This window comes from Mauremys reevesii, linkage group 14 (genome assembly GCF_016161935.1).
Source record: "Mauremys reevesii isolate NIE-2019 linkage group 14, ASM1616193v1, whole genome shotgun sequence".
NCBI lineage: Eukaryota > Metazoa > Chordata > Testudines > Geoemydidae > Mauremys > Mauremys reevesii.
In genome coordinates this window covers 37,809,505-37,836,330 of record NC_052636.1, presented here as the reverse complement: position 1 = coordinate 37,836,330, position 26,826 = coordinate 37,809,505, and the positions used below count along the sequence as shown (strand labels likewise).

The 26,826-nt window shown below is 47.7% G+C and overlaps 2 protein-coding genes across 4 annotated transcripts in view; both read right to left on the bottom strand.

Moving 5' to 3' along the window:
- The window catches only part of LOC120381700 (zinc finger protein 850-like), a gene marked incomplete at both ends in the record, with an annotated part of 483,140 nt that overhangs the window by 16,618 nt on the left and 439,696 nt on the right, over positions 1-26,826 (bottom strand). The window contains one exon of the mRNA XM_039499823.1: positions 12,933-13,890. Within this exon, the coding sequence (XP_039355757.1) occupies positions 12,933-13,890 (958 nt within the window). The remainder of the gene's footprint in view (positions 1-12,932; positions 13,891-26,826) is intronic.
- LOC120381701 lies at positions 669-5,407 on the bottom strand. 3 transcript variants are annotated; one of them, XM_039499824.1, is made up of 2 exons: positions 5,374-5,407; positions 669-2,893 (listed from the first exon to the last, which is right to left on the bottom strand). In XM_039499824.1, exon 2 carries the CDS (start codon positions 2,706-2,708, stop codon positions 798-800), a length of 1,911 nt encoding a protein of 636 aa, XP_039355758.1. In that variant the 5' UTR covers positions 2,709-2,893; positions 5,374-5,407; the 3' UTR covers positions 669-797. The 3 variants fall into 3 exon arrangements, with proteins under 3 accessions (XP_039355758.1, XP_039355759.1, XP_039355760.1); XM_039499825.1 differs by lacking the exon at positions 5,374-5,407 and adding an exon at positions 5,286-5,311; XM_039499826.1 differs by lacking the exon at positions 5,374-5,407 and adding an exon at positions 4,180-4,276.

Genomic DNA, 26,826 nt, shown 5'->3' with positions numbered 1-26,826 from the left:
TTCTTAGGTTCTGCTGCCATCGTGTGGCCATTTCCTTCCCCTCCTTTCTGTCCAAAGCGCAGAGCCCAGTTCCTCAAGGGGGAGAAGGACATCTTCCTTCTTCCCTTCATCAACAGGCTGGAGTCTGGCTGGGGAACAGCCGTTTCTGAGGATTAATTTCATATTAATGGTGTTGATCTAGGGTGACCAGATCGCAAGAGTGAAATATCAGGACACATTGGGCGAGCGGGGGGGGGGGAGGGGAGGGAGAGACGATGACGATAAACACAGGTGCACAGCCCCGACCAGAGCCATGAGAGGGGGCACACAGCCCTAGGAAGCTGTGAGAGGGGTTGTACAGCCCCTGCTGCAGCCCACACCACAAGACACATGGCAAGGACTCATGGCCCCAGCTCCAGCCCCCAGTAGAAGCCATGGGGCCAGGGGCACAGGGTTCCAGCTCCAGCCCCCGGCTGAAGCTGCAGGACAGGGGCACAGAATCCTGGTTGCAAAGTCAGATCCAGTTGCAGGGCAGGGGAGCACAGGGTCCCGGTTCTAGCTCTGGCTCCAGCCGCAGTCACAGAGGGGAGGCCCCCAGTCCTGCCTTCAGCCCCAGCTTCAGCCACTGACAGCTGAAGCAAACTACATCACACAGGTCTGGAATCAGTGAGTCTAAATTATAGACTTAGTCATAATACATATTTAAACATACAGATTTATTTGTACACTAAACAAACAACAGGGGTAAAGGGCCGGGTTTTTTATTCAGTCAATAAATCAACTTCCCAATTTGCAGACCTCTCAGATATGCCAGAAGTCTAGTACTTCTTGGATGACTTTGCCATAGTCATGACTTGCTTCTGGGCAATCACAAAGCTGTAGAAGTCCTTGCAACTCATCCGGAAATTCATTTTGACAAGGGTTTCACTCCGCACCAAGTCTATGCTGCTTCGATTCCGGACATCAGTCCATGCACCTTTCATGATTGAAAATACACGCTCTGAGTATGCATTGCTTACGGGTATACTGAGCACGTATGACACCAGCTTTGCCATGTTCAGGAATTCAGTGCTACTGTCCTTGTTTCTCAGCACTTGAGACCAGAGTTCCCCAACTGAATAGTTTCCAGGCTCCAACTTGGAGTTGATGTCTTTGATGATACAGTATTCATCATAGAGCTGATCAAGATCCACTGTTTTCTGAAGGTTTACAGCTGTCACGGCCGCAGACAGATCCTTGTATTCGAATACCCTATTAACTTTGATGTTCAAGCACTGGGTATTGAACATGTAGCCAGTTGTTGAAAAATCAAACCATTTCTCCAAATATAGGATCGACACATCGTAAAATTTCATGAAGTCTTTCTGGAGACATGCAGCAGTGACAGGCAGCATCTCAGTTAATGCACTTTCAACTTTGGAGCCAAAGAATATGTCATTTTTCCGTTGCTGAAGTTTAATTCTCAGAGTATTCATTATGGCATACACTTCACATGCTGTCATACTCTCATTTTCCAAACAGAGCGCAGTATCATTGAAGATTTTCAGGACATTCTGGAGGAAAAACAGATGAACCTCAACTTTGCTAGGCCCCTCACCTTGTTCACCATTTTCCCTGTCTGAGAACAGCATCCATAGAAATTTTGGGCACTTCTCACTGCCCAGAGAAACAAAGTAGCACTTAACAGCCTGCCACATATTTACAAGCCTGTTTACAGCTGGGAAAAGACTCAACCAGCGCGTCGGAACATGGCGCAGTAAAGTGGCATACTCCATATCCACAAAGTCAAACATATCCTTCAATGCTGCTACTCTCTTAGCGGAACTGCTGAAATGATTGAACATCTTAATCACCAGAGTCTCAATGTCAACTTGTAAGGTATTGCTAGCATGTTTCACGGCGTTGTGCACAACATGGGCAGGGCAGTTTGCTGGCAAGATATTTTCATTTTGTTTTTTTAAATTCTGGTACACGGATTGTCGCTTTCCATAATTCACGTTTGCATTATCAGCACAGTAGGAAGACACCTTGTTTAGGTCTAGTTTGTGTGTCGCAAGTTTTTCAAGTAATGTGGTGCTTATTGCCTCTGCAGTCTCTTCACTTTGCTCATAGAAGTCTAACAGTTTATCTTGGACCCCATGTTCAGGTGTCCAGTATCTCAGTGATAAGGGGAAAGTTTTCACATTGCCCTTGTTAGATGCATCTGTGGCAACTAAGAAATAGGGACCATCTGGTTTGCTGAGGTCTTTTAAAAATTCTGTTGAGAGCGGTGACAGCACATTTTTGATCAATGCCTCCGCTTTAGTCCGGCCACAGCTGACGTGCTTCGCAATCGTTGAATCTGGATACAAGGTAGGCGCCAGTTTAAGTTCACAGTCACATGAGCGATAGGAGTGTTGATGGACTACTGTGTGGTAAACTTGAGTTAGCTCAGTAGCGATAACCTTGTTATTGAAGGATTCATTTGGCTTGCTGAAAAAATGTGAGACCAGGGTATTGCTCTTGTGAGTCTGGGTGTTTTGTCCATGATTTTTTGATTCAGCATGATGCTTAACATCAGACTCACCACCATGGCAAATGCTAAATTCCTTCCTGCATGCTTTACAAAAGGCTTTTGTATCACACTCATAGGATTTCCGAATCCAGGTGTAAGTGGCTTCCCATTCTGTCCTGTATCTGCACTGTCTTTTTTGTTTTTTGGTAGTTCGCTCCTCCCTTGCCGTTGCCATTTCAGGTGGGGTTTTCAGCTGAAGCCCGTTAGCTAGATAGCTAGCCACTGAAAAGAACTGAGCAGTCTCTGTGCTTCTTACGTGTAATTACGTGCTCACTGTAGTTTGTCCTACGGTATGCACTGTGGTTCAGAACTGTAAACTACATATTCCTACTGTAAATTTGTGTTACACCGGAAAACAACCTGAAAAACCAAAATTGCCAGTAGATAACCGATCACAATCGGGTTTAATGGGACATTCCCAATCAACTAATTTTCTATTTCACTACCAAATGTAAAATTTTACCTGACTATCGGGACAAATGGCGTCCCGATTGTACATCAAGCAGATGTACACTGCCAGGTGCAATCCCTGCTTGCTAATGTGGGTAAGTGAACTGGGCAGCAGCTTAGCAGTTCTCAGCCCCAGCCTGCCCTGCGTAGAATCAGCATGTGCAGAGGCAGGTGCCTCCTTTCCTTAGCTCTGCCATGAGCAAGGTGGACCGGTCTGCACACACTCTGCTGTGGAGGAGGATGCAGCCTCTGACACTTACCTCAGGGACCTGCCGGCCGTTTCCTGGGAGCCACCTCAAGTAAGCACTGCCGGGACCCACGCCTGCATTCCCTACCCCCGCCTTCAGTTGAGGAGGTGAGCAGCAGGAAGGGCAGGGCCGGCCAGGGGAAATGGGGCATGCATGGCGTGGCCAGAGGCACACTGGTCCGGCTGGCCCTGTGCTACCAGCATGCCCCTTCCTGTTGGGGGTGGGCCCATGCTGCGCCACACAGCTCCCCTGCCCAGTGCCCCCTGGATCCATTATGTCTTGCACCCCCTGAACCCACTATGCCCAGAGCTCCCCCACAACAAATGCACAGTGTTGTGCACACCACCACCCTTACCCAGCACCCCCCCACCCATAGCCCCACCACAGCTGCCCAGCACCCCACACAGAACACCCCCACTTGCTAGTTTCCCAATACATACAGATTTCCCCTCCCTCCCTCCCTGTGCCCTTCCCACAGCCCCACCACAACTACACAATGCCCCACACAGATCCCCCCTGCCCAGTGACACACAGATCTCCCCCACTTCCCAGCACCCCAACAGGCCCCCACTGCCTAGCACCCCAAAACATACAAACCTCCCCCACTGCCCAGCGCCCTCCACACCCTCACAGCCCAGCATCCCCACACACACCTCCCAGACACTCACCATCACACCCTGCCCCCTTCCCTGGCTGCACTCACCAGCCCTGCTGGGAGGTGTCTGGCTCCTAGGGTGAGAGCGGCAAATGGAGTCTGCAGACTCTCCACGTGCTGCACCCGCCACAAGCACGAGCTCCGTGGCTGGTGGCTCCCATTGGCCAGGAAAGGTGCCAATGGGAGCTGCTGGAGCCACGGAGCGGGGCTTGCAGGCACCAGCAGCATGCAGAGCCCCTCCCTCCCCTCGAGGGACCTGCCAAGGAGCAAGGTGAGTCACAGCGGGTGCTTACCTGGAGTGGCTCCCGGGAAGCATCCAGCAGGCAGGTCCCTCTGGCTCCTAGGGTTGCGGGTCAGGTCGGGTCGAGGAGGGAAGGCGGGGCGGGGCGGGGGTGGGGGAAGAAAGCGGTGCGGTGGAGCTGCAGCCGATCGCGGTCGCGGCTTTTTTTTTTTTCTTTTCCCCCTCTCCTGCCGCTTGGGGTGGCAAAACGTGGAGCTGGCCCTGCTGCTGCCGGCGCCTGCAAGCCCCGCCCCCGCAGCACGCGACGGAGACCTCCTCGCCTGCCTGGGGCTGCACTGCAGGCTCCTGCCGGGGGGCGCGGGCGCCGGGAGCTGCCCCAGGGAGGTGAGCCAGCAGCGCCGGTGGCAGCTTGCAGACGGTTCTAGCCAGACGGTCCCGATATGGGACAAAGTGCGTCCCGACCGATGTAAGGTCGGGACGCGGGACAAGTCCCCTAAAATCGGGACTGTCCCAATAATATCGGGACGTCTGGTCACCCTATGTTGATCTATAGATTTTACAGCCAGACTAGATCACTAGGTACCTCTGCTCTGACCTGATTCAGAACAGAGTCCAGAGATTTTTACCCAGTGACTCCTACATCCACCCCAAGATCTTCTGGCTGAACGAGGAGGGTTCATTCAGAAAGTCATCGTGTTTGGGTGTAAAGGTGTGAAATGATGGGGAAATTGGCCCCTCTTTCAAGTTTAAACGTTGTAACTTCTACACCTAGACTGGGGTGGCCAACCTGAGCCTCAGAAGGAGCCAGAATTTCCCAGTGTAACTGCCAAACGTGCACCTTTGTATGCAACTACTGAGTCAATTGTGAACCTTCCCATCATTGTCCTTTGCTCTTAATCCTTAATCCATCATGGGCCCATTTCCCGCCTCTCTTTTCATACAGAAGCACAATTTTCTTTGCACAGACACAGGAACAGCAAGATCTTTCTCTGTCCCTTGTGCAAAGCAGGGGGCCAAATTCCATGGAAACAATGGACAAGCAGGGGGCTCTGGGCACATCCAGCCCTGGCCGTGAGATGTTCCCTCCCACTCTTTCCCTCCCACTATGGACCCTGCACCATAGTAACTCTATCTCAGGAACTAATCCATGCAACAAACCTCGATGCCAACTCTGCCCACATATCTACACCAGCAACACCATCACAGGACCTAACCAGATCAGCCACACCATCACCGGTTCATTCACCTGCACGTCCACCAATGTAATATATGCCATCATATGCCAGCAATGCCCTCTGCTATGTACATCGGCCAAACTGGACAGTCTCTAAGGAAAAGGATAAATGGACACAAATCAGATATTAGGAATGGCAATATACAAAAACCTGTAGGAGAACACTTCAACCTCCCTGGCCACACAATAGCAGATCTTAAGGTGGCCGTTCTGCAGCAAAAAAACTTCAGGACCAGACTTCAAAGAGAAACTGCTGAGCTCCAGTTCATCTGCAAATTTGACACCATCAGCTCAGGATTAAACAAAGACTGTGAATGGCTTGCCAACTACAGAACCAGTTTCTCCTCTCTTGGTTTTCACTCAACTGCTAGAACAGGGCCTCATCCTCCCTGATTGAACTAACCTCGTTATCTCTAGCTTGCTTCTTGCTTGCATATATATACCTACCCCTGGAAATTTCCACTACTTGCATCCGAAGAAGTGGGTATTCACCCACGAAAGCTCATGCTGCAAAACGTCTGTTAGTCTATAAGGTGCCACAGGATTCTTTGCTGCTTTTACCTTCCCTCTTTCTTTATGCTGCTGTTGTTATTTCATGGATTGTCTGGGATGGGGAAAAGCTGAGTTCACTCCAGGTGGAGGGGAAAAGAACCCTGAAAATCTCAGGACCCAACCCTGCTACCAGGATCACTGAGGTACTGGGAATCTGCCTGGGAAAGGGACTGTGTGAATTGTCAAGGTGGGGAATGAATAACAATCTACAACTAGATCCACCTCATTAACCACTGACACAGGCTAATCCTGCTGCCGATAGAAGGGAAACTGGGAGCCATTCTTTGCTGTTCAGCCATGGAAACTGACCCAATTGAACCGCAGTGAATGTGCTGGGGAAAGCTGGAGTTTACAGGCAGGTGGAAATAGCAGATCCTAGAAACACCTGGAGCTCCGCACACCACTTCTGCCACCAGAGTGAGGTGTTGAGCTGCTCACAGCATCCCCCACCATGACCTTGCAGCAGGCGATTGCAGCACCCCCAACCCAATGCAGGGGAGATGGCTGAGTGTATCTCTGCACCCTGAGACCAGGGCATCCACTCTCTCTGCCCCACACATAGAATCTGGCCCTGCTGAAAAGTGACCCCTATGAACAAGTCACCTCCAGGAGAGCAGGATTGGTCCTCAGAGAGGGGAACGGGCTTCTCGTGAAGCTTATAGGTCACTGGATGCTCTGGAAACAGGAGGGCTCTGAGTGTAACCCATAGCAAACACAACCTGCTAGGGGATGTAGCTCAGTGGTTGAGCACATGCTTTGCATATATGAGGCCCTCGGTTCAATCCCCAGCATCTCCATGATCATTTTTTCACCCTGCTGCTTTGCTCATGCCCAGAGGGGATGTGGCCCACTAGTCTCCCTGCACCAGTTTCAGTCCTGCTCAGTGAGGGGCAAGTGACAATTGCATGGAAGGTCTGGGGGGGTTCTGCTCCTAAGTCACCTCGGTACGTTTAAGATTCCCACCCGCTGTGCTGCTTGGGACAATGGTAGATGAGAAGGGCGAATCCTCCAGCACTGGAGGGAAAGGTCCCATCTGCACAGCCTGAGAGGCAAGGAAACAGAGGGGCAGGGTAGAGAGAGGTCAGTGATTTACTCCCAGCAGGGGACACTGTCTTTTTGAGTATCAGAGGGGTGGCCGTGTTAGTCTGGATCTGTAAAAGGCGACAGAGTCCTGTGGCACCTTCTAGACTAACAGACGTATTGGAGCATGAGCTTTCGTGGGTGAATCCCCACTTCGTCAGATGAATGGAGTGGGAATTCTGTGCCTGGCTTGCCAACTACAAAAGCAGTTTCTCCTCCCTTGGTGATCACACCTCAACTGCTAGAAGAGGGTCTCATCCTCCCTGATTGAACTAACCTCCTTATCTCTAGCCTGCTTCTTGCCTGCATACGTATACCTGCCCCTGCAAATTTCCACTACATTCACCTGACGAAGTGGGTATCCACCCACGGAAGCTTATGCTCCAATAGGTCTGTTAGTCTGTAAGGTGCCATGGGACTCTTTGTTTTTTTGAGGCGAGTGCTGCTGGCTTGGGATGGTGCTGACGATGGATAGAAAAAAGGCTGGAGTCAATGACAGATGGGACCACAGAAGGGGAAGGAGAATGGCAGCCCCACAGAAGGTCCTGGGTGCTCAGATGCCCCCAGTTATTGCACCCAGGCCTGTCCTAGAGAGAGAAAAGACACCGAGGGACCCAGCCCCCCTACAGTGATCCCATGGACAAGAACCTGGTTAGGAGTGGGGTGAAGGTTCCCTCTGGGCAAAGGGGAGCTGAAATCCCTCTGTGTCCTGGAATTTAAGCAATGAAAGCTTCAAACACTGCACGGTTGTGGGCTGAGGTGCATCAGCAGAAGATTGGGCTGGACAGGGGTGGCAGGTTTGTATAATTTTTGGTGGTGCCCAGAATGGGACCAAGTCCTGCCCCACCCCACCCCCACACACCTGCCTAAGGCTCTGGGAAGGAGTTTGGGTGTGGGAGGGAGAGGGGTTGGGCTCTGGGAGAGTTTGGGTGCAGGGTCTGGGCTCAGTCAGAGGGTTGGGGTGCAGGAGGCAGTGTGGGGGGCAGGCTCTTGGAGGGAGGTTGGGTGCAGGTGTGGGGTCTGGGCTGGGGCAGGGGTTGCAGGAGAGGGTGAGGGGTGCAGCATTTACCTCGGGCATCTCCCGAAAGCAACCCGCAGCCCCTAAGCTGGAGGGCCGGGGGCGTCTCTGCGCACCGCTGCCCGCAGACTCCACCCCTGCAGCTCCCATTGCCACAGTTGGCAGAGTTGGCAGTTGGGGCGGGGGCAGCATGTGGAGACCCCCCCACCACCACAGCTGTTCTTCTCACAGCTGGCTGATGGGGGGCAGCAGGGGATCTCCCCAATCTGGGGGAATCTCTCTGTGCCCCACTGTTAGTTCTCTATCCTGTCTCCCCCTAACCACGCACACCACTCCCCTCCTCATTATCAATGTTTTAGAGAGACCCCTCCCTTTATGGGATACAGACTCTGTGACAGAGACTGACTGGGGCTCCTCTCTGCATGGCCCCAGTGGGGAAGGAAAGAGACTGGGGGAGGGGGAGAAGATGGGCAGAAGGAGTCAAAAGGGGCAAAGCCAGAATAGAGGAGATTTTCTTCCTGTTAAAATGTACTGGAGTCTCATCGCTGAAAAGCCGCATCTTGAGTTAAGTTTGAACCAGCAGCATTTCAATTACCAGGCAAAGGTATGAACCACAGAGACTGATAACTGCCTGCTTCCCAAATGTGTTTAAAAAAAATCTACAGGGGTGCAACTGGTTAGTGCAGAGGGGCCATCTGTTGGGGTTATGAGTTCAAGCTTTCTCTCAAGACCTTGTTTCTCTTACTTGTGTAGTTTGTTTTGCCTAATTCATACACAAAGTGCTATGCTAGAAAAAGGAGAGTAAGTTCTAAAATGTAGAGGTGGGTGCATACTTTAGAAACATCGCCCCTGTGCTGCCATTAGTTCCAGCAGATTGTTCACTGGAAGGGCAAATTCATTTCTTTGCTGCTGAGAAAGATGCCAGGACAGGTCTGTGGGCACCAGATCTCTCTGCTTCTTCCAGCTCCTTCCCTGCTCCACTCACTGCTGTAGGAGGATCCTATATGCACTGAGCCTAAACATTTTCCTGGGCCTTCTTAGCATAGTTGGCAGCATGTCAGTCTCGTACTCAGTAGGTCCTGAGCTCACACCTCAGAAAAGACAATGGTTTTCTGCTCCCTGCTTCAGATTTTCTAAAGGAAATCAGAGAAAAGAAGCTACAGGAGAGTGGTTCCTAGACACTCTAACACACACAGATTTTTCTAAGGCATTAACTTTTCCTTCTCTGTGGAGTTTGTATTCTCCATAGAGCAAAATAAAACAAAAACATGCAAGTCTAAGACTAATACAGTATGAAACTCAATACAGATAAAATCTCACCCTCAGAGATCTTCCAATAAGCTTCTTTTGCAGACTAGACTTATTTCTTGTCTGGGCCCAATCTTTTCACCTGGTATAGTCCTTGTTCCAGCTCAGGTGGTAGCTAGGGGATTTCTCATGACTGCAGCCACCTTTCTTCTGTTCCACCCCCTTATACAGCTTTGGTACAAGGCAGGAATCTTTTGTCTCTCTCCTAGGGAAAAGCCCCAGGTTTAAGATGGATTCCTGTACCAGATGACATGGTCACATGCCCTGTGAGACCCCAAGCCTTCATTGTTCCTGGCCTGACTCACAGATGGTGCAGGACAGAGCCATCTCCAGTCAATTGTCCTGGTTAATGGGAGCCATCAGGAGTCCAAACCACTATTAATGGCCCACACTTTGCATCATTACAACAGGACTTCAGAGTTATAGTTCATATTTCTAGCTTCAGATACAGGAATGATCGGTTCATACAAATAGGCTGAACACACACAGTAGATAATAAGCTTTGTAATGATACTGCACAAGAGACCTTTTGCATGAAGCATGTTCCAGTTACATTATATTCACACTCAGCATATTTTCATAAAATCATCAACATCACAGCAGGGAAAGGGTTTCTGGCGGCACCTGGGAGCAGTTGAGTTTCATGTTCAGGCTCTGCTATGAGTTCCTCCAGGTTTCCCATAAGCACACAGGGCCCTTAGCGGGTACTCTCGATACAGGAATGGCCCAGATACAATGAAGTGATGGGAATTGCATTTTCCTTTTTAATTTTTGAATTTCCAATGACATTTCTGTTTGTGATTTTGTTTTGCTTCGTATAACTGTGTTTTCTCAGGGACTTGATATTTACCAGGCTAACTAACAGCTAATAACGGGAGACTTCTAAGCAGGGCGTGGGCGAGCAGAAAAGAACTGTAAGAGACGCTGGTTTTCGACCTTGTGTTAGATAAGAATAGAATGCAGAAATTGCTGAGAGAAGTAAGCTATCAGAAAGGAATATGTACAAACAAAATGCAGTTGTTGCTCCTTACTGTATGTCACAAAAGGTATAAATGCTTGCCTTAATTGTTTATCTAACCGAGACCTACCTCGGGAGGGGAAACTCTGCCTGTCTGTACTCTCCCGAATAACTGCAGTTGCTCGAAATAAACGGCATAATATAATAACATTTAACATCCCTGTGGTGGGAAGAACATCTCAACAGCCCAACACTGTGGCATTTGATTTCAAAAAGGAGAACTATACAAAAATGAGGGGGTTAGTTAAACAGAAATTAAAAGGTACAGTGACTAAAGTGAAATTCCTGTAAGCTGCATGGACACTTTAACGACACCATAATAGAGGCCCAACTTAAATGTATACCCCAATTTAAGAAACACAGTAAAAGAACTAAAAAGAGCCACCGGGCTTAACAACCATGTAAAAGAAGCAGTGAGAGACAAAAGACTTCCTTTAAAAAGTGGAAGTCAAATCCTAGAAAGGAGCTTAAACATTGCCAAATTGTAGGTGACAAATCTGAGGAACTGTCACAGACTGAAGTGTCACTAGATGAGGTTTTGGAATTAATTGATAAACTCAACATTAACAAGTCACCAGGACCAGATGGCATTCACCCAAGAGTTCTGAAAGAACTCAAATGTGAAGTTGTGGAACTATTAACTATGGTTTGTAACCTGTCCTTTGAATCGGCTTCGGTACCCAATGACTGGAAGTTAGCTAATGTAACGTCAATATTTAAAAAGGGCTCTAGAGGTGATCCCGGCAATTAGTCTAACATCGGTACCGGGCAAATTAGTTGAAACAATAGTAAAGAATAAAATTGTCAGACACATAGAAGAACATAAATTGTTGGGCAAAAGTCAACACGGTTTCTGTAAAGGGAAATCATGTCTTACTAATCTATTAGAGTTCTTTGAGGGGGTCAACAAACATGTGGACAAGGGGGATCCAGTAGACATAGTGTACTTAGATTTCCAGAAAGCCTTTGACAAGGTCCCTCGCCAAAGGCTCTTACATAAATTAAGTTGTCATGGGATAAAAGGGAAGGTCCTTTCAAGGATTAAGAACTGGTTAAAAGACAGGGAACAAAGGGTAGGAATTAATGGTAAATTCTCAGAATGGAGAGGGGTAACTAGTGGTGTTCCCCAAGGGTCAGTCCTAGGACCAATCCTATTCACCTTATTCATAAATCATCTGGAGAAAGGGATAAACAGTGAGGTGGCAAAGTTTGCAGATGATTCTAAACTGCTCAAGATAGTTAAGACCAAAGCAGACTGTGAAGAACTTAAAAAAGAGCTCACAAAACTAAGTGATTGGGCAACAAAATGGCAAATGAAATTTAATGTGGATAAATGTAAAGTAATGCACACTGGAAAAAATAACTCCAATTATACATAAAATATGATGGGGACTGATTTAGCTACAACAAATCAGGAAAAAGATCTTGGAGTCATCGTGGATAGTTCTCTGAAGATGCCCACGCAGTGGGCAGAGGCGGTCAAAAAAGCAAACAGGATGTTAGGAATCATTAAAAAGGGGATAGAGAATAAGACTGACTATATTATTACCGTTATATAACTCCATGGTATGCCCACATCTTGAATACTATGTACAGATGTGGTTGTCTCATCTCAAAAAAGATATACTGGCATTAGAAAAGGTTCAGAGAAGGGCAATTAAAATGATTAGTGGTTTGGAACGGGTCCCATATGAGGAGAGATTAAAGAGGCTAGGGCTTTTCAACTTGGAAAAGAGGAGACTAAGAGGGAATATGATAGAGGTATATAAAATCATGAATGATGTGGAGAAAGTAGATAAGGAAAAGTTATTTACTTACTCCCATAATACAAGAACTAGGGGCCACCAAATGAAATTAATAGGCAGCTGGTTTAAAACAAATAAAAGGAAGTTCTTCTTCACACAGCGCACAGTCAACTTGTGGAACTCCTTGCCTGAAGAGGTTGTGAAGGCTAGGACTATAACAGGGTTTAAAAGAGAACTGGATAAATTCATGGAGGTTAAGTCCATTAATGGCTATTAGCCAGGATGGGTAAGGAATGGTGTCCCTGGCCTCTGTTTGTCAGAGGATGGAGATGGATGGCAGGAGAGAGATCACTTGATCATTGTCTGTTAGGTTCACTCCCTGGGCTGCTTCTGCTCTACAACTATAATTGCCTTTTTACACCAAAATCACTAACTTGAGCACCCAATTCCATGTACAGTCCTAGTGGATGTAAGGCACAGGTAACTTTTGCCTCAGGGTAGCTTGTTGGCATCAACCCTCTCTCCCCCACCTGGAGCTGATGAAATTCCTGGCTGGAGGGACACACGCTCCTACAAGTCAAAAGGAAAGGAGCTGATAGAAAAGATCACAGGACTGACCCCAAAGGAGGGTGAGCTGCAAAAGGCAGAAGCAGGCAACTCATCTGGCAGAGCTGAGAGACCACAGTGAAGATGGTGCAAAGATCACTATATTGGAATTAGCAAATGTGATTTTTTTTAAAAGAAATCTTTGGGAAGCCCTAATAAAGGCATTTCTTACAGTTCTCTCCGATTTGGATTTTCTGATATCTAATAGGGAATGACATCTGATTGAAGCTTTTCCCAAATGCATGTGTAGGGCATCTCCCCTGTGTGGATTCTCTGATGTGTGATAAGGTTTGAGCGCCGACTGAAGCTTTTCCCGCACTCAGAGCATGTGTAGGGCTTCTCCCCTGTGTGGATTGTCTGATGTCTGATAAGGTGTGAGCGCCGACTGAAGCTTTTCCCACACTCAGAGCACGTGTAGGGCGTCTCCCCTGTGTGGATTCTCTGGTGTGTGATAAGGTGTGAGCGCTGACTGAAGCTTTTCCCGCACTCAGAGCACGTGTAGGGCGTCTCCCCTGTGTGGATTCTCTGGTGTGTGACAAGGCTTGAGCACCAACTGAAGCTTTTCCCACACTCAGAGCACGTGTAGGGCGTCTCCCCTGTGTGGATTCTCTGGTGTGTGATAAGGTGTGAGCGCTGACTGAAGTTTTTCCCGCACTCAGCGCACGTGTACGGCGTCTCCCCTGTGTGGATTCTCTGATGTGTGATAAGGATTGAGCGCAGACTGAAGCTTTTCCCGCACTCAGCGCACGTGTAGGGCGTCTCTCCTGTGTGGATTCTCTGATGTCTGATAAGGTGTGAGCGCTGACTGAAGCTTTTCCCGCACTCAGCACACGTGTAGGGATGCTCTCCGGTGTGGATTCTCTGATGTGTGATAAGGCTTGAGTGCAGATTGAAGCTTTTCCCGCACTCAGCGCACGTGTAGGGCGTCTCCCCTGTGTGGATTCTCTGATGTCTGATAAGGTGTGAGCGCTGACTGAAGCTTTTCCCGCACTCAACGCACGTGTAGGGCTGCTCTCCTGTGTGGATTCTCTGATGTGTGATAAGGTGTGAGCGCAGATTGAAGCTTTTCCCACACTCAGCGCACATGTAGGGCGTCTCCCCTGTGTGGATTCTCTGATGTCTGATAAGGCTTGAGCGCAGATTGAAGCTTTTCCCGCACTCAGCGCACGTGTAGGGCGTCTCCCCTGTGTGGATTCTCTGATGTCTGATAAGGCTTGAGCGCCGACTGAAGCTTTTCCCGCACTCATGGCATGTGTAGTTTGTCTCTTCCAAGTTGATTCTCTCATGTGTAATAAGGTCTGAGTGGCTACTGAAGTTCTCCTCTGGCCTCTGCTGAGTCTCAGAGGCTTTTACTGTTTCTCGGAGTGCACAACTCCTGGAAACATTCCCTTTGGGTCTTCCTGATAACGTCCCATGTGGTGCTCCTTGTTCAGCATCTTCCTGCTGGGGTTTCTGCTCCTCATTCTCACGCACCATCCCATCGCCGGATTGGAGACAGAGAGAATCCAGACATAGATCACTCCCTGTGCCTGAGAGAAAGGAAATCTCAGAGACAGGAATTTTAAAAGGGATGAACAAACCAAAATATGTGCAGGAGAGATCAAAGTTATCAGGAGCTGATTTTCCCCAGAGGAGAGAGGAAGGGATCAGTTTTGGTCTGCATTTCACCAGAACATGCAGGGGAAAGTGGGATCAGGTAGGGATCTGCTGCCAGTTGTTAGTCCGGATAGGTGGGAAGCCATGAGTGACATCTGCCTAATTATTCCACATCTGCAGGGAACAATCCTGAACTTGGAGAGCTCACAAGATCTTTGTAGGGCATCCCGAATGTTTTCTGTATTCACGGACAGTTTTTGACTTGCTTTAACCAAGTCCTCACCTGTGCAGACAGCTCTTGGAAGCACTTCTTTCTCAGAACCCTGGAGGTCCAGGACCCACGGCTCTTCCCCTCGTTCAAGCTGTGAGACCACATCAGGTTTGGAATTTAGAAACCCTAAGCCAGACAAAGAAAACAAGGGAGGTCGGTGGAATTTGTGGGATACTTGTCACAAAGAATATTCCATGGTTTTAAGCTCAGATCATTTTTAAGCAGTAACATCCCAAGACCAGCTTCCTTGGCTTCAAGTGGCAGGAGAGTTATTATTATTATTAATCATACGCATTACCTTAGTGCCTAAGGACCAACTAACAGTGTGTCTCCGTTGTGCTAGGCACAGTACAAATGCAGAATAGTAGATGGCCCGTGCTCTGAAGAATTTACAGTCTAAATAGACAAGACAGAAACAGCATGGGGGAAGGGGTAGAACCCTCTGTTAGAATGGCGATATTCAGGCCTGCCTGCAAAGCCTTCCCCACACACTTAGGTGTATTTTTATCACTTAGCTAGTTACAGGAGTATGAAAACAAAGAATCAAAATCACAGTGTGCCTGTGTCTGGGCCTTCTCTCACTAGGACAGCCTGAGGCCTTGTTCTTAGGCTAAGGCCTTTGGCTAAGCAGCAGGGGCAGCCATAAGCTGGGAAGCGAAGGGTCACATCCTCACATCCCAAACCAGTCACACTGAAATAAGGTGCTATTGGGCTGTTAGGAAGACAATCCTGTCTGGATCTTAAGATGGTTAAAGAAACCTTAATTTGATAGCATTCTGTCTGGCAAGAAATCACTTATATCTATGGTTGTGGTTGTGAAACCCTCATTTCTGTATTGCTTTATCTTTATGGCCACCACTTTTACATTGTTAATCAGTCTGGTTCTCTAATTGTTTCTCTCTCCTGTATAATTAATGTTGCCAGGTGTAAGTTAATTAGGGTAGTGGTTTATAATTGGTTAGAGCAGGAGTAGGCAACCTATGGCGGCACACGAGCTGATTTTCAGTGGCACTCACACTGCCCAGGTCCTGGCCACCGGTCCAGAAGGCTCTGCATTTTTAATTAATTTTAAATGAAGCTTCTTAAACATTTTAAAAACCTTACTGACTTTACATACAATAGTTCAATTATGTATTATAGACTTATAGAAAGAGACTTTCTAAAAACGTTAAAATGTATTATTGGCACATGAAATCTTAAATTAGAGTGAATAAATGAAGACTCCACACCAATTCTGAAAGGTGGCCGACGCCTGGGTTAGAGAATTATGTCACAATATGTTAGAATTGGTTAGTTAAATTTCAGCACAATTATTGGTTAAGGTATAGCTGAGAATATTACTCTATAAATGGGGTCAAACTGGAGGGGGGAAGGAAATTGGAATAATAGAATATCAGGGTTGGAAGGGACCTCAGGAGGTCATCTAGTCCCACCCCTGCTCAAAGCAGGACCAATCCCCAACTAAATCATCCCAGCCAAGGCTTTGTCAAGCCTGACCTTAAAAACCTCTGAGGAAGGAGATTCCACCACCTCCCTAGGGAACCCATCCCAGGGCTTCACCACCCTCCTCCTAGTGAAATAGTGTTTCCTAATATCCAACCTAAACCTCCCCCATTGCAACTTGAAATCATTACTCTTTATTCTGTCATCTGCTACCACTGAGAACAGTCTAGGCCTGGTCTACACTGGGGGGGGAGTTCGATCTAAGGTACGCAACTTCAGCTACGCGAATAGCGTAGCTGAAGTCGAATACCTTAGTTCGAATTACTTACCCGTCCTCACGCCGCGGGATCGATGTCCGCGGCTCCCCCGTCGACTCCGTCACCGCCGTTCACGGTGGTGGAGTTCCGGAGTCGACAGGAGCACGTTCGGAGTTCAATATATCACGTCTAGATGAGACGCGATATATCGAACTCCGAGAAATCGATTGCTACCCGCCGATCCGGCGGGTAGTGAAGACGTACCTCTAGATCCATCCTCTTTGGAACCCCCTTTCAGATAGTTGAAAGCAGCTATCAAATCCCCCCTCATTCTTCTCTTCTGCAGACTAAACAATCCCAGTTCCCTCAGCCTCTCCTCAGAAGTCATGTGTTCCAGTCCCCTAACCATTTTTGTTGCCCCCCGCTGGATGCTTTCCAATTTTTCCACATCCTTCTTATAGTGTTGGGCCCAAAACTGGACACAGTGCTCCAGATGAGGCCCCATGAATGTTGGTTAGGGGGCGAACGGGAACAGGGACACAGGCAAGGCTCTGCAGCATCAGAGCTGGGAAGGGAACACTGGGGAACAGACGGTATCGGCGTATAGAGATAAGCCCGACTGGTGTGAAGGGCTTCAGAATATGTAATCTTATAGGTGTAAAAAGACTATACCAGCCTGTGACATCATCAACGAAGTGCCCATTTGTGCCTGGGTAGGGGCCCTGCTCTGGGAGGGAGGATGCAGCAAGGACTCAGGATCGGTGGCCGGGGTCGCTGTGCATAGGAGTTGGGGAGGTTATGTGAGGAGGGGGGTAATGAGTGGGAGAGGGAGGTCAAGTGTTAAAATAAATATTTGGGGAAAAAATGTATAATAAAGTGAAACTGAACAGAAATAAAACTGGAGTGGAGGCTCTAAAGCAACAAGGCTTGGGTAGGGATTTGGGGTTAAAGGTCTGGGATCCCCCACAGCTCCAGATCCCCAAACCTCTCCTCCCTCCCACTGACCCACCCACCCCACTTCCTGGGTGCCCTTCCCCCACACTCCCCTCCCCTTCTTCCCATTACTCTCAGCCAGCACCACCTCCCGGCACCTTGAGAACTTCTTGTATTTTCTCCTCGTCTCTCACAACCTCCTACCTCCCTGCTGCTTCTTAGCTCTAACCCTGCACACACCCGCCCCATGTCCTGGCATATCTACTATCCCCCATCTCCGTCCCTCCCATGGCTCGCTTATCCCTTCACCCATGGGATCCTGAACGGCAACATTACACGCTCTCCTAAAAGAGCTCATCTGACTGTCACACAAGCCATGCATGAGTCACACACCTATTTACTCAATTTAGAATTCTACAGGCAGCATATTTTCCTCTTAAAATGAGGAAAAGGCATGAAAGCTACAGTGATTAATGTAGTTATGAATGTATTCAATAAGGATACATTCAATGCAATTTTAAAATGACTGACAGCACCAAAAAGGCACATGTCCAAAAATGATACTAGTGGGTGGGAGATAAGGCAAAAAAAGTGGGGGCAAGGAAACTTGTCAAAACTTGTATGACGAACAAATGTATACAGTTATTACTGCTCAGGTTCTTCAGAGACCCCACAGCTTCTAATAACCCAGGGGACAGGACTCCTTACCCAGCGAGGTCACCGTCTCATAGTTTTCCTGCATGACATCCCTGTAGAGGGCTCTCTGAACAGGGTCCAGCAGTGCCCATTCCCCCTTGGTGAAATACACAGCCACCTCCTCGAAGGTCACCGGTCCCTGAAAGAGCAAGAGTCCAACACTCAGTACCTGCTGCCCCACTCACAACCCCACTATTCACGGAACAGCGGCACCAGGTAAATGGAAGCCCCGGGAGGCACATGTTAACAGAGTCCCACCCCACCTTGCCTAGAACAGACAGGCGGCATCAGAGGGTAGAAAGAGAGAACCTTTGTGTCTCCCAGCTGACAGACAGAGGCAGGGTCTTCACGTTTATCACATACCTACTAGCCAGAGCTTGATATAGGAGATGGGGCTGGCTCTGGACCCTACTAATGGCTCCCTGGTAGGAAACACTCTCCAAATAAAATATAAGAAAGAAAAGGGAAGTCAGTAGTAAAGAATATTAGTTAGAACAGGGGTAGGCAACCTATGGCACGGGTGCTGAAGGCAGCACGCAAGCTGATTTTAAGTGGCACTCACAATGCCCGGGTCCTGGCCACCAGTCCGGGGGGCTCTGCATTTTAATTTAATTTTAAATGAAGTTTCTTAAACATTTTAAAAGCCTTATTTACTTTACATATAACAATAGTTTAGTTATATATTATAGACAGAGAAAGATCTTCTAAAAATGTTAAAATGTATTACTGGCACTCAAAACCTTAAATTAGAGTGAATAAATGAAGACTTCTGAAAGGTTGCTCACCCCTGAGTTCGAAGGTCAGAATTGTAGAAAATTGGTAAGGGAAGTGTGACGTTACTGATATAAATTGGGACCATATAGAACATGGGTTGCAACCAAGGTCCTGTAGTGGCACCAAATCTGATGTAAAGGGGGTCGATATGAGGTGTCTAAGACCAGGTTATGGGTTGCTGGTTATGATTATGCTGTCTGTATGTATGTATCATTTTGTAGTTGAAGTTATGAATATTAGCTCCATACTGTCTGTATTTCAAGCTGGTGCTGTGCTTCTGGGAGACATCGCAGACAAGTTGGTGTTAGCTCTGCCTAGCCTGCTTGATGGCCCATTAAGGACCATCAGCTACACAACTGACCCATGGAGAGAAGGCAGACACCCCTTGTGACTCAGCAAAGTATGCAGGGACTGGCCCATGTGACCCCAGACTCCATTTTGCTGTAATTTTCCACAGTAAGGACAAAGAGGTTCTTACACCTGGAAAAGCCTATATAAGGCTAATGCCTCATCTCCATCTTTTCTTCAATCCTGCTTCTACCTCTGGAGGGACTTTGCTACATGCTGAAGCTCTACACAAGGGACTGATGACCCATCCCAGTGGGGGATGTTCTCCAGAGACTTGATTTGAACCTGCAGTTTATGCCACCACTGCTACAAGCCTGAACTAAGAACTTTGCCATTACTGTATGTAATTGATTCCATTTAACCAATGCTACCTCTCATCTCTACCTTTTTCCTTTTATGAATATACCTTTAGATTTTAAAGGATTGGCAACAGCGTGATTTGTGGGTAAGATCTGATGCGTATATTGACCTGGGTCTGGGGCTTGATTCTTTGGAATCGAGAGAACCTTTTCTTTTATTGGGGTGTTGGTTTTCATAACCATTCCTCCCCGGGACGGGTGGCACTGGTGGTGATACTGGGAGACTGGAGTGTCTAAGGAAATTGCTCGTGTGACTTGTGGTTAGCCAGTGGGGTGAAACCGAAGTCCTTTTGTCTGGCTGGTTTGGTTTGCCTTAGAGGTGGAAAAACCCCAGCCTAGGGCTGTGACTGCCCTGTTTGAGCAAGTGGTCCTGAATTGGCACTCTCAGTTGGGTCCGCCAGAACCGCCTCGTCAAGGAAGCTATCAGAAATCAATGACCAATCAATGAAAATAAGAAGGAAGTTTTGAAAAGTATATTAATCCTAACAATGGTAGTGATAAATTACTAGACGGAAATGGCAGAATTATCAAAAATAATGCAGAAGAGGTAAAAGTGTTCAATAAGTGTTCTCTCCTGGATTTGGAGAAAAACAGATGCTGTACTTGTATCATAAGATGTTGACGACGACACTCCTTCCATTCCAACAAGAACTCACAAGGACATTAAACAGCAGCTATTACAGTTAGACATGTTTAAATAAGCAGGTCCAGATAACTTGTATCCAAGAGTTTTGAAAGACCTGGTGGAGGAGCGTGGTGGACTATTAATGTTGATTGTAATTAGGACTTGGAACACAGGGAAAATTCCAGAAGACTGGAATTAAGCTAATGCTGTGCCAATACTAAAAAGTGTAAAAGAGATGACCCAGCTAATTACAAGAGTGTCAGTCTGATATCAATACTGAGCAAAATAATGGAGCAGTCGATACTGGATTTCGTTAATAAAGAATTAAAGGAAGGTAATATAATTAGTACCTGTTAACAAAGGTTTAGAGAAAATAAGGATATCCTTATTAGATGAGATCAAAAGTTTGGTTGCAGTTAATATTATTGATGTAATATATCTAGACTTCTGTAAGGCATATGACTTGATTCAGCACAATATTTTGACTAAAAAACTAGAATGATACAAAATAAACACGGCATACATTAAATAGATTAAAAACTGGGATTATAAATGGGGAACCATGGTCAAGTGGATTTATTTCTAGCGGGTTCCCACAAGGATTGCTTTTTGCCCGTGTGCTATTTAACATTCTTATCAATGACCTAGAACAGAATATAAAATCATCACGGATGAAGTTTGCAGTACCACAAAGATTGCGGGTGGTGGTAACTAATGAAGTGGCAGTAGATTCAGGCTCCAGCACTGGGAGTCAGAGAAGTTTTCCCAGCCCTGGCTGGAGGGTTATTTCCTGTTCCACAAAGAGGAGAAGTTCCATTCCCAAATCCCTTGAAATTAGGCCCTATCTGACACTACACCCCATATTCATCATAGTGGTATGGTTATAATATGATTAGGACATAATTATGATGCATTTTGTGCAAGATGCGTCATGTGCTGAATATGATTATCCTATTTGTGTGCATGGATTATGTTTGTATTTGAAGTTATGGATATTGACTCTGTATCTGTATTTCAAAGGTGCTTACTCTGGGTAACACCCACAACGAGCCTTTCAGGTACAACAATGAAGAAGCCAGACAGAGCTGATGGCTTATCAACAAAGAGAATGGATCGTGAAAGAGCTTAGCCTTCCTGTGAATGTTTCAGGCAGCCTATGAGTCATGGCTACTATGACTCAGCAGGACATGCTAGGACATGTGACTAGACCACATGACAACAAACTCCATTTTGGTACCTGTATTTTTCCACAAACTGGACTGGGAACTGAGTTTGGAACAAATGGTTCCTGCCATATGGAAAAGCTACATAAGGTGGGGTGTGACATCATCTCTTGGCCTCATTCCCCACACAAGAGAACTCCTGGAAACACTTGAGGAACAAAGACTGAACTGGGGGAACTGCTGGTCCCAGGGTAAAGGGATTTCTAGCTTGTGTATGGAAACTTGGGGGACTGCTTGTACCATCAGTCAGGGTGAGAAATTGCTAATTCAAATTCTATCCATCTAGTATGTTAAGCTTAGTTTGAGTTTTTGGTTATCTGCTAAGTAATCTGCTTTGATCTGTTTGCTATCACTTAGAATTGTTGGGATACGTTAGGGTTCAGTAAAACAGCTGGGAAGCTGCTAATGTGCTGACATGCATTGGGGACAGAGACATAAGCAGGCAGGAATTCTTTGCTTAACAAATAAGTTGCCATATTTTTCCTTTCTCTGTTGCTTGTAAGAATTGACATTGATGCAGCTGCATGAGAAGTGTAGTTGCTGGAATGAATGTCCTTTGTGTGAAAGAAAGTAAAAGAAATGTTATCTCCCCCTTCCCCTTCCTTTCCCAGCTACATAAACAAGCCCTGGCTTATGGCCCCTTCCTCCCTCCCCGAGAACTGCTCATTGATCCTTCCTCCATACCCCGAGAACTGCTGTTTAGGGAAATTTGTAGCAACACGTTATTGCAAAGAACGGTATTTTCAAGGTAAAAATGCCTCTATGATATGTGTAATACTGTGATAGTGGATAGGGGTGGGTATACTAATTGTATGAGTGTTTACTACTTAATGAGGGGTTTTGGCGTGTTGTAACGGATGTAGGTGTTTACATACAAACTTAGATAAAAGGCGTGTGATGTAACTTATCCAGTGCTTACTCGATAGTTGGGTCAAGGGGAACAAGTAACACAATAAAGAAGCCTGTATTCATATTCAACAAAAAAGGAGCCTCTGGATCAACCGGCTCCTTTTTTGTTCTAACAATAATTACTTAAAATCTACCTTTCTGCCATTAATAAACTTGTTTTATGCTTTATCTTAATCAGTGCATTTTGAATGAAGAGTTTGGGGAAAAGCTGAGCTTGGTTAGCACAGGCTTGTTGTGCACATCTTTCCCATATCGAGGGGAAGGCGAACTATATTAATGAGCTTACATTATACAGATCCCTGTGCACTATAAGATGGTATAATTTACTACAGCAGGTGTGCAAGGTTGGGGAGCTGGGAAATTGGCTGTTGTCGTCTATCTGTCCTTGAGCGGCTTAGGTAAAGCACTCAGGTAGCTTAGTTGGATGCATGGCGCCACCTGCTGTCGTGTTGGGTGATAACAGGCTCTGGAGAGGCTGGCTGAATCTCCAGCAAAGCAGTGTGAGAAGGGCCAGCCCCGCTTGAGGGTTAGAGGGCGCAGTGGTTCCCAGAACCATCCCAGACTGCACCCCGGGGTGACAACCCATCACACCCTAAATTACATAAGTGTCAGCAGGTTTGTCACATCCTGTCCCCTCCCTTTCTCCACCCGAGATATTTCCTGCCTCCCACCACCTCCAGCCGCTCCTACCCTCCTATGCATTTACTGCTCCTCTCCCTCCAAGCAGAACCCACCACCAGCTCCCTGGTAATCCCTTACCTGAACCAGCTCCATTGCAGCCATTTCCTTCCCTTTGGGAGGATGAAATGATCTGGAGCAAAACGTGGACGTTAACCTGCAGCCTGCCAGGACGAGAAGGACAATGTGAGAGAATGCAGAGGGGGCTTTTGTCCATTCCACATGCTGATTCCCCCCTGATTTTTCCCTGTTAATGGACACTCTAGGTTCTGCCACACTGTGAAGCACAGAGTGACCTTATTCCAGTACAGGCCTAGCCCCCTCCCACCATGGTGTAACGCTCTGAGACACGGTGAAACCCTCCCAGTAACATCCTCTGTTATACTTACCAAGTTTGCAGACAATACCAAGCTGGGAGGGGTTGCAAGTGCTTTAGAGGATAGACCAGGGAGGGAGAGCTCAGTGGTTTCAGCATCGGCCTGCTAAACCCAAGGCTGTGAGTTCAATCCTTGAGGGGGCCATTTAGGGATTTGGGGAAAAAATCTGTCTGGGGATTTGTCCTGCTTTGAGCAGGGGATTGGACTAGATACCTCCTATGGTCCCTTCCAACCCTGATATTCTATGATTAAAATTCAAAATGATCTGGAGAAAAGGCCTGAAGTAAATAGGATGAAATTCAATTAGGACAAATGCAAAATGCTTCATTTAGGAAGGAACAATCAGGTGCACATGTACAAAATGGGAAATTCCTGCCCAGGAAAGAGCACTGCGGAAAGGGAGCTGGGGGCCATAGCGGATCACACGCTAAGTATAAGTCAACAGTGCAAAACGCAAACATCATTCTGGGATGTATTTGAGGAGTACTGTAAGCAAGACACAAGAAGTAATTCTTCCACTCCACTCTGTGCGGATTAGGCCACAACTGGAGTACTGTGTCCATTTGTGGGTGCCACATATGAGGAAAGATGTGGACAAATTGGAGAAAGTTCAGAGAAGAGCAACAAAAATGATTAAAGGTCTAGAAAACATGACCTATGAGGGAAGATTGAAAAAATTGGGTTTGTTTAGCCTGGAGTAGAGAGGTCATGATAATAGTTTTCAAGTACATAAAAGGTTGTTACAGGGATGTGGAAGAAAAAATTGTTCTTAACCTCTGAGGATAGGAGAAGAAGCAACGGACTTAAATTACAGCAAGGGCAATTTAGGATGGAGATTAGGAAAAAACTTCCTAACTGTCAGAGTGGTTACACTCCACAACAAATAGCGTAGGGAAGTTGTGGAATCTCCATCATTGGGGATTTTAAGAACAGGCTGGACAAACACCTCAGGGATGGTCTACATAATACTTAGTCCTGCCTTGAGTGCAGGGACTGGCCTACATGACCTCCCAAAGTCCCTTCCAGTTCTATGATTCTATGAAAAAAGGCCAGAGACGAGCAGAATCAAAGGAGTCGCTCTGGGGATTCTCCCTGTCACTGTCCCCAAGGCAGCTCTCTCAGGTTTACAAAGCTGTTTGATGCTCCAGCCTTTATCCAGTCTCTTCTGGCAGTGCCCCCTTCATGGGCTGGGCCTAGTTTTAGCTTTTGGGAAGCGTGACCCCGGGGGCGCTGAGACTGGGCCTTCTTGCCTCAGCACATCTTGTTCCTTTCTGTGGCTCTCCAGCGAGTCCCACAGCCTCATACAGACTGTGAACATAAGAAGGGCCCACTGCCTCAGACCAATGGTCCGTCTAGCTCAGTGGCTAATGCCAGGTGCATCAGAGGGAAAGAATAGAACAGGTAACCATCAACTGGCCATCCTGTCACCCATTCCCAGCTTCTGGAAACAGAGGCTAGAGACACCATCCCTGCCCAGCCTGCCTGTGACACTGGCAGATGAGGTGTTAGCTCTTACACAAGCCTTTGTGTCTTAACTGAACATGGACAAACGCACAGTGGAATCAGTCTGACTCACCTGTGTTAGTATTGATAAAACAGGTATTAGGATTATAAGAACATCTTTAGACTTCATTAAATGCTTGTGAGTTGCTGCCTGGGTTAATATCTGACTAGTTGCATTGTGAGCCTCTGTGGCTCTGTAAATCACCAGACAGGAGAGAGACTTTACCTAGGTGAAGTGCTGATTGGCAACCGAATGCATTACACCCTGCCTGGCAGGAAAGGTCCATCAACACCAGAGACACTATTATGGGACGTTAAAGAAGACACAAGACTGTTGTTGTGCTCTTGACTTTCCATTAGCTGAGTTTCCAGCTCAGAGCACATGGCAGGAAGGGGATGAAAAACCCCATACAGAAGGAACTGATGATCTGTATGCTGCTTGGACTCTGGGGGGCAAAGTTTTTACGCATCAGCAAGAGATCCCCAGCTGCCTAGCCGGGGTTAGTCCTAAAGAATATGCAGAGCTTGCTTATTATAGAAGCTTCTATTACCATTTGAAATTTCAGACTGTAACTCATCTGCATCTATAGGATGCTTTAACTTTGTAAACAACTCTCATTTCCTTTTAAATAAATATTAATACAGGTTATGACAGGACTGGCTACAAGTGTTGTCTTTGTTGGAAGATCTAAGTCATTTGACCTAAGGAAGTGACTGGTCCTTTGGGACTGGCAGTAACCTGAACATTGCTGTGATTCATAGAATCTCAGGGTTGGAAGGGACCTCAGGAGGTATCTAGTCCAACCCCCTGCTCAAAGCAGGACCAAACCCAACTAAATCATCCCAGCCAGGGCTTAGTCAAGCCTGACCTTAAAAACCTCTAAGGAAGGAGATTCCACCACCTCCCTAGGTAACCCATTCCAGTTCTTCACCACCCTACTAGTTTTTCCTAATGTCCAACCTAAACCTCCCCCTCTGCAACTCGAGACCATTACTCCTTGTTCTGTCATCTTCTACCACTGAGAACAGTCTAGATCCATCCTCTTTGGAACCCCCTTTCAGGTAGTTGAAAGCAGCTATCAAATCCCCCCTCATTCTTCTCTTCTGCAGGCTAAACAATCCCAGTTCCCTCAGCCTCTCCTCATAAGTCATGTGCTCCAGCCCCCTAATCATTTTTGTTACCCTCCGCTGGACTCTCTCCAATTTATCCACATCCTTCTTGTAGGGTGGGGCCCAAACCTGGACATAGTACTCCAAATGAGGCCTCACCAGTGCTGAGTAGAGGGGAATGATCACATCCCTCGATCTGCTGGAAATGCCCCTACTTATACAACCCAAAATGCCATTAGCCTTCTTGGCAACAAGGGCACACTGTTGACTCATATTCAGCTTTTCGTCCACCGTAACCCCTAGGTCCTTTTCTGCAGAACTGCTGCCCAGCCATTCGGTCCCTAGTCTGTAGCAGTGCATGGGATTCTTCCGTCCTAAGCAGGGCCGGCTCTACAGTTTTTGCCGCCCCAAGCAGACTGCTGAATTGCCGCCCTGGGCTGGGGGGGGGGGGCAGTCCGTGTGCCCTTAGGGTGGCAGGCGCGTTTAAAGGGCTCTGGGCTCCCCGCCGCGGCGGGGAACCCAGAGCCTTTTAAATCCCAGCCGTGGCCGGGAATCAGAGGGCTCCGGGCTGCCCGGGAGCCCAGAGCCTTTTAAATCCCAGCCGCCGCTGGGAATCAGAGGGCTCCGGGCTGCCCGCCGCAGCGGGGAGCCCAGAGCCTTTTAAATCCCAGCCGCGGCTGGGAATCAGAGGGCTCCGGGCTGCCCGCCGCGGCGGGAAGCCCAGAGCCTTTTAAATCCAAGCCGCGGCTGGGAATCAGAGGGCAGCGGGCAGCGCAGAGCCTTTTAAATCCCAGGCGGCCGGGAATCAGAGGGCTCTGATTCCCAGCGGCGGCTGGGATTTAAAAGGCTCTGCGCGGCCCGCCGCGGCAGGCAGCCCGGAGCCCTCTGATTCCCGGCCACGGCTGGCGGCAGGGCGGCTCTAGGATTTGCTGGGGGGGGGGGCGGCGCTTTGGCGGTTGCGGGTCGGCGGCTCCGGTGGACCTCCCGCAGGCATGCCTGCGGGAGGTCCACCGGGGCCATCTGCCGCCCTCCCCCA

Coding starts and splice junctions, on each gene's coding strand:
- LOC120381701 (XM_039499824.1), bottom strand. CDS start 2,708: ATGGCAACGGCAAGGGAGGAGCGAACTACCAAAAAACAAAAAAGACAG.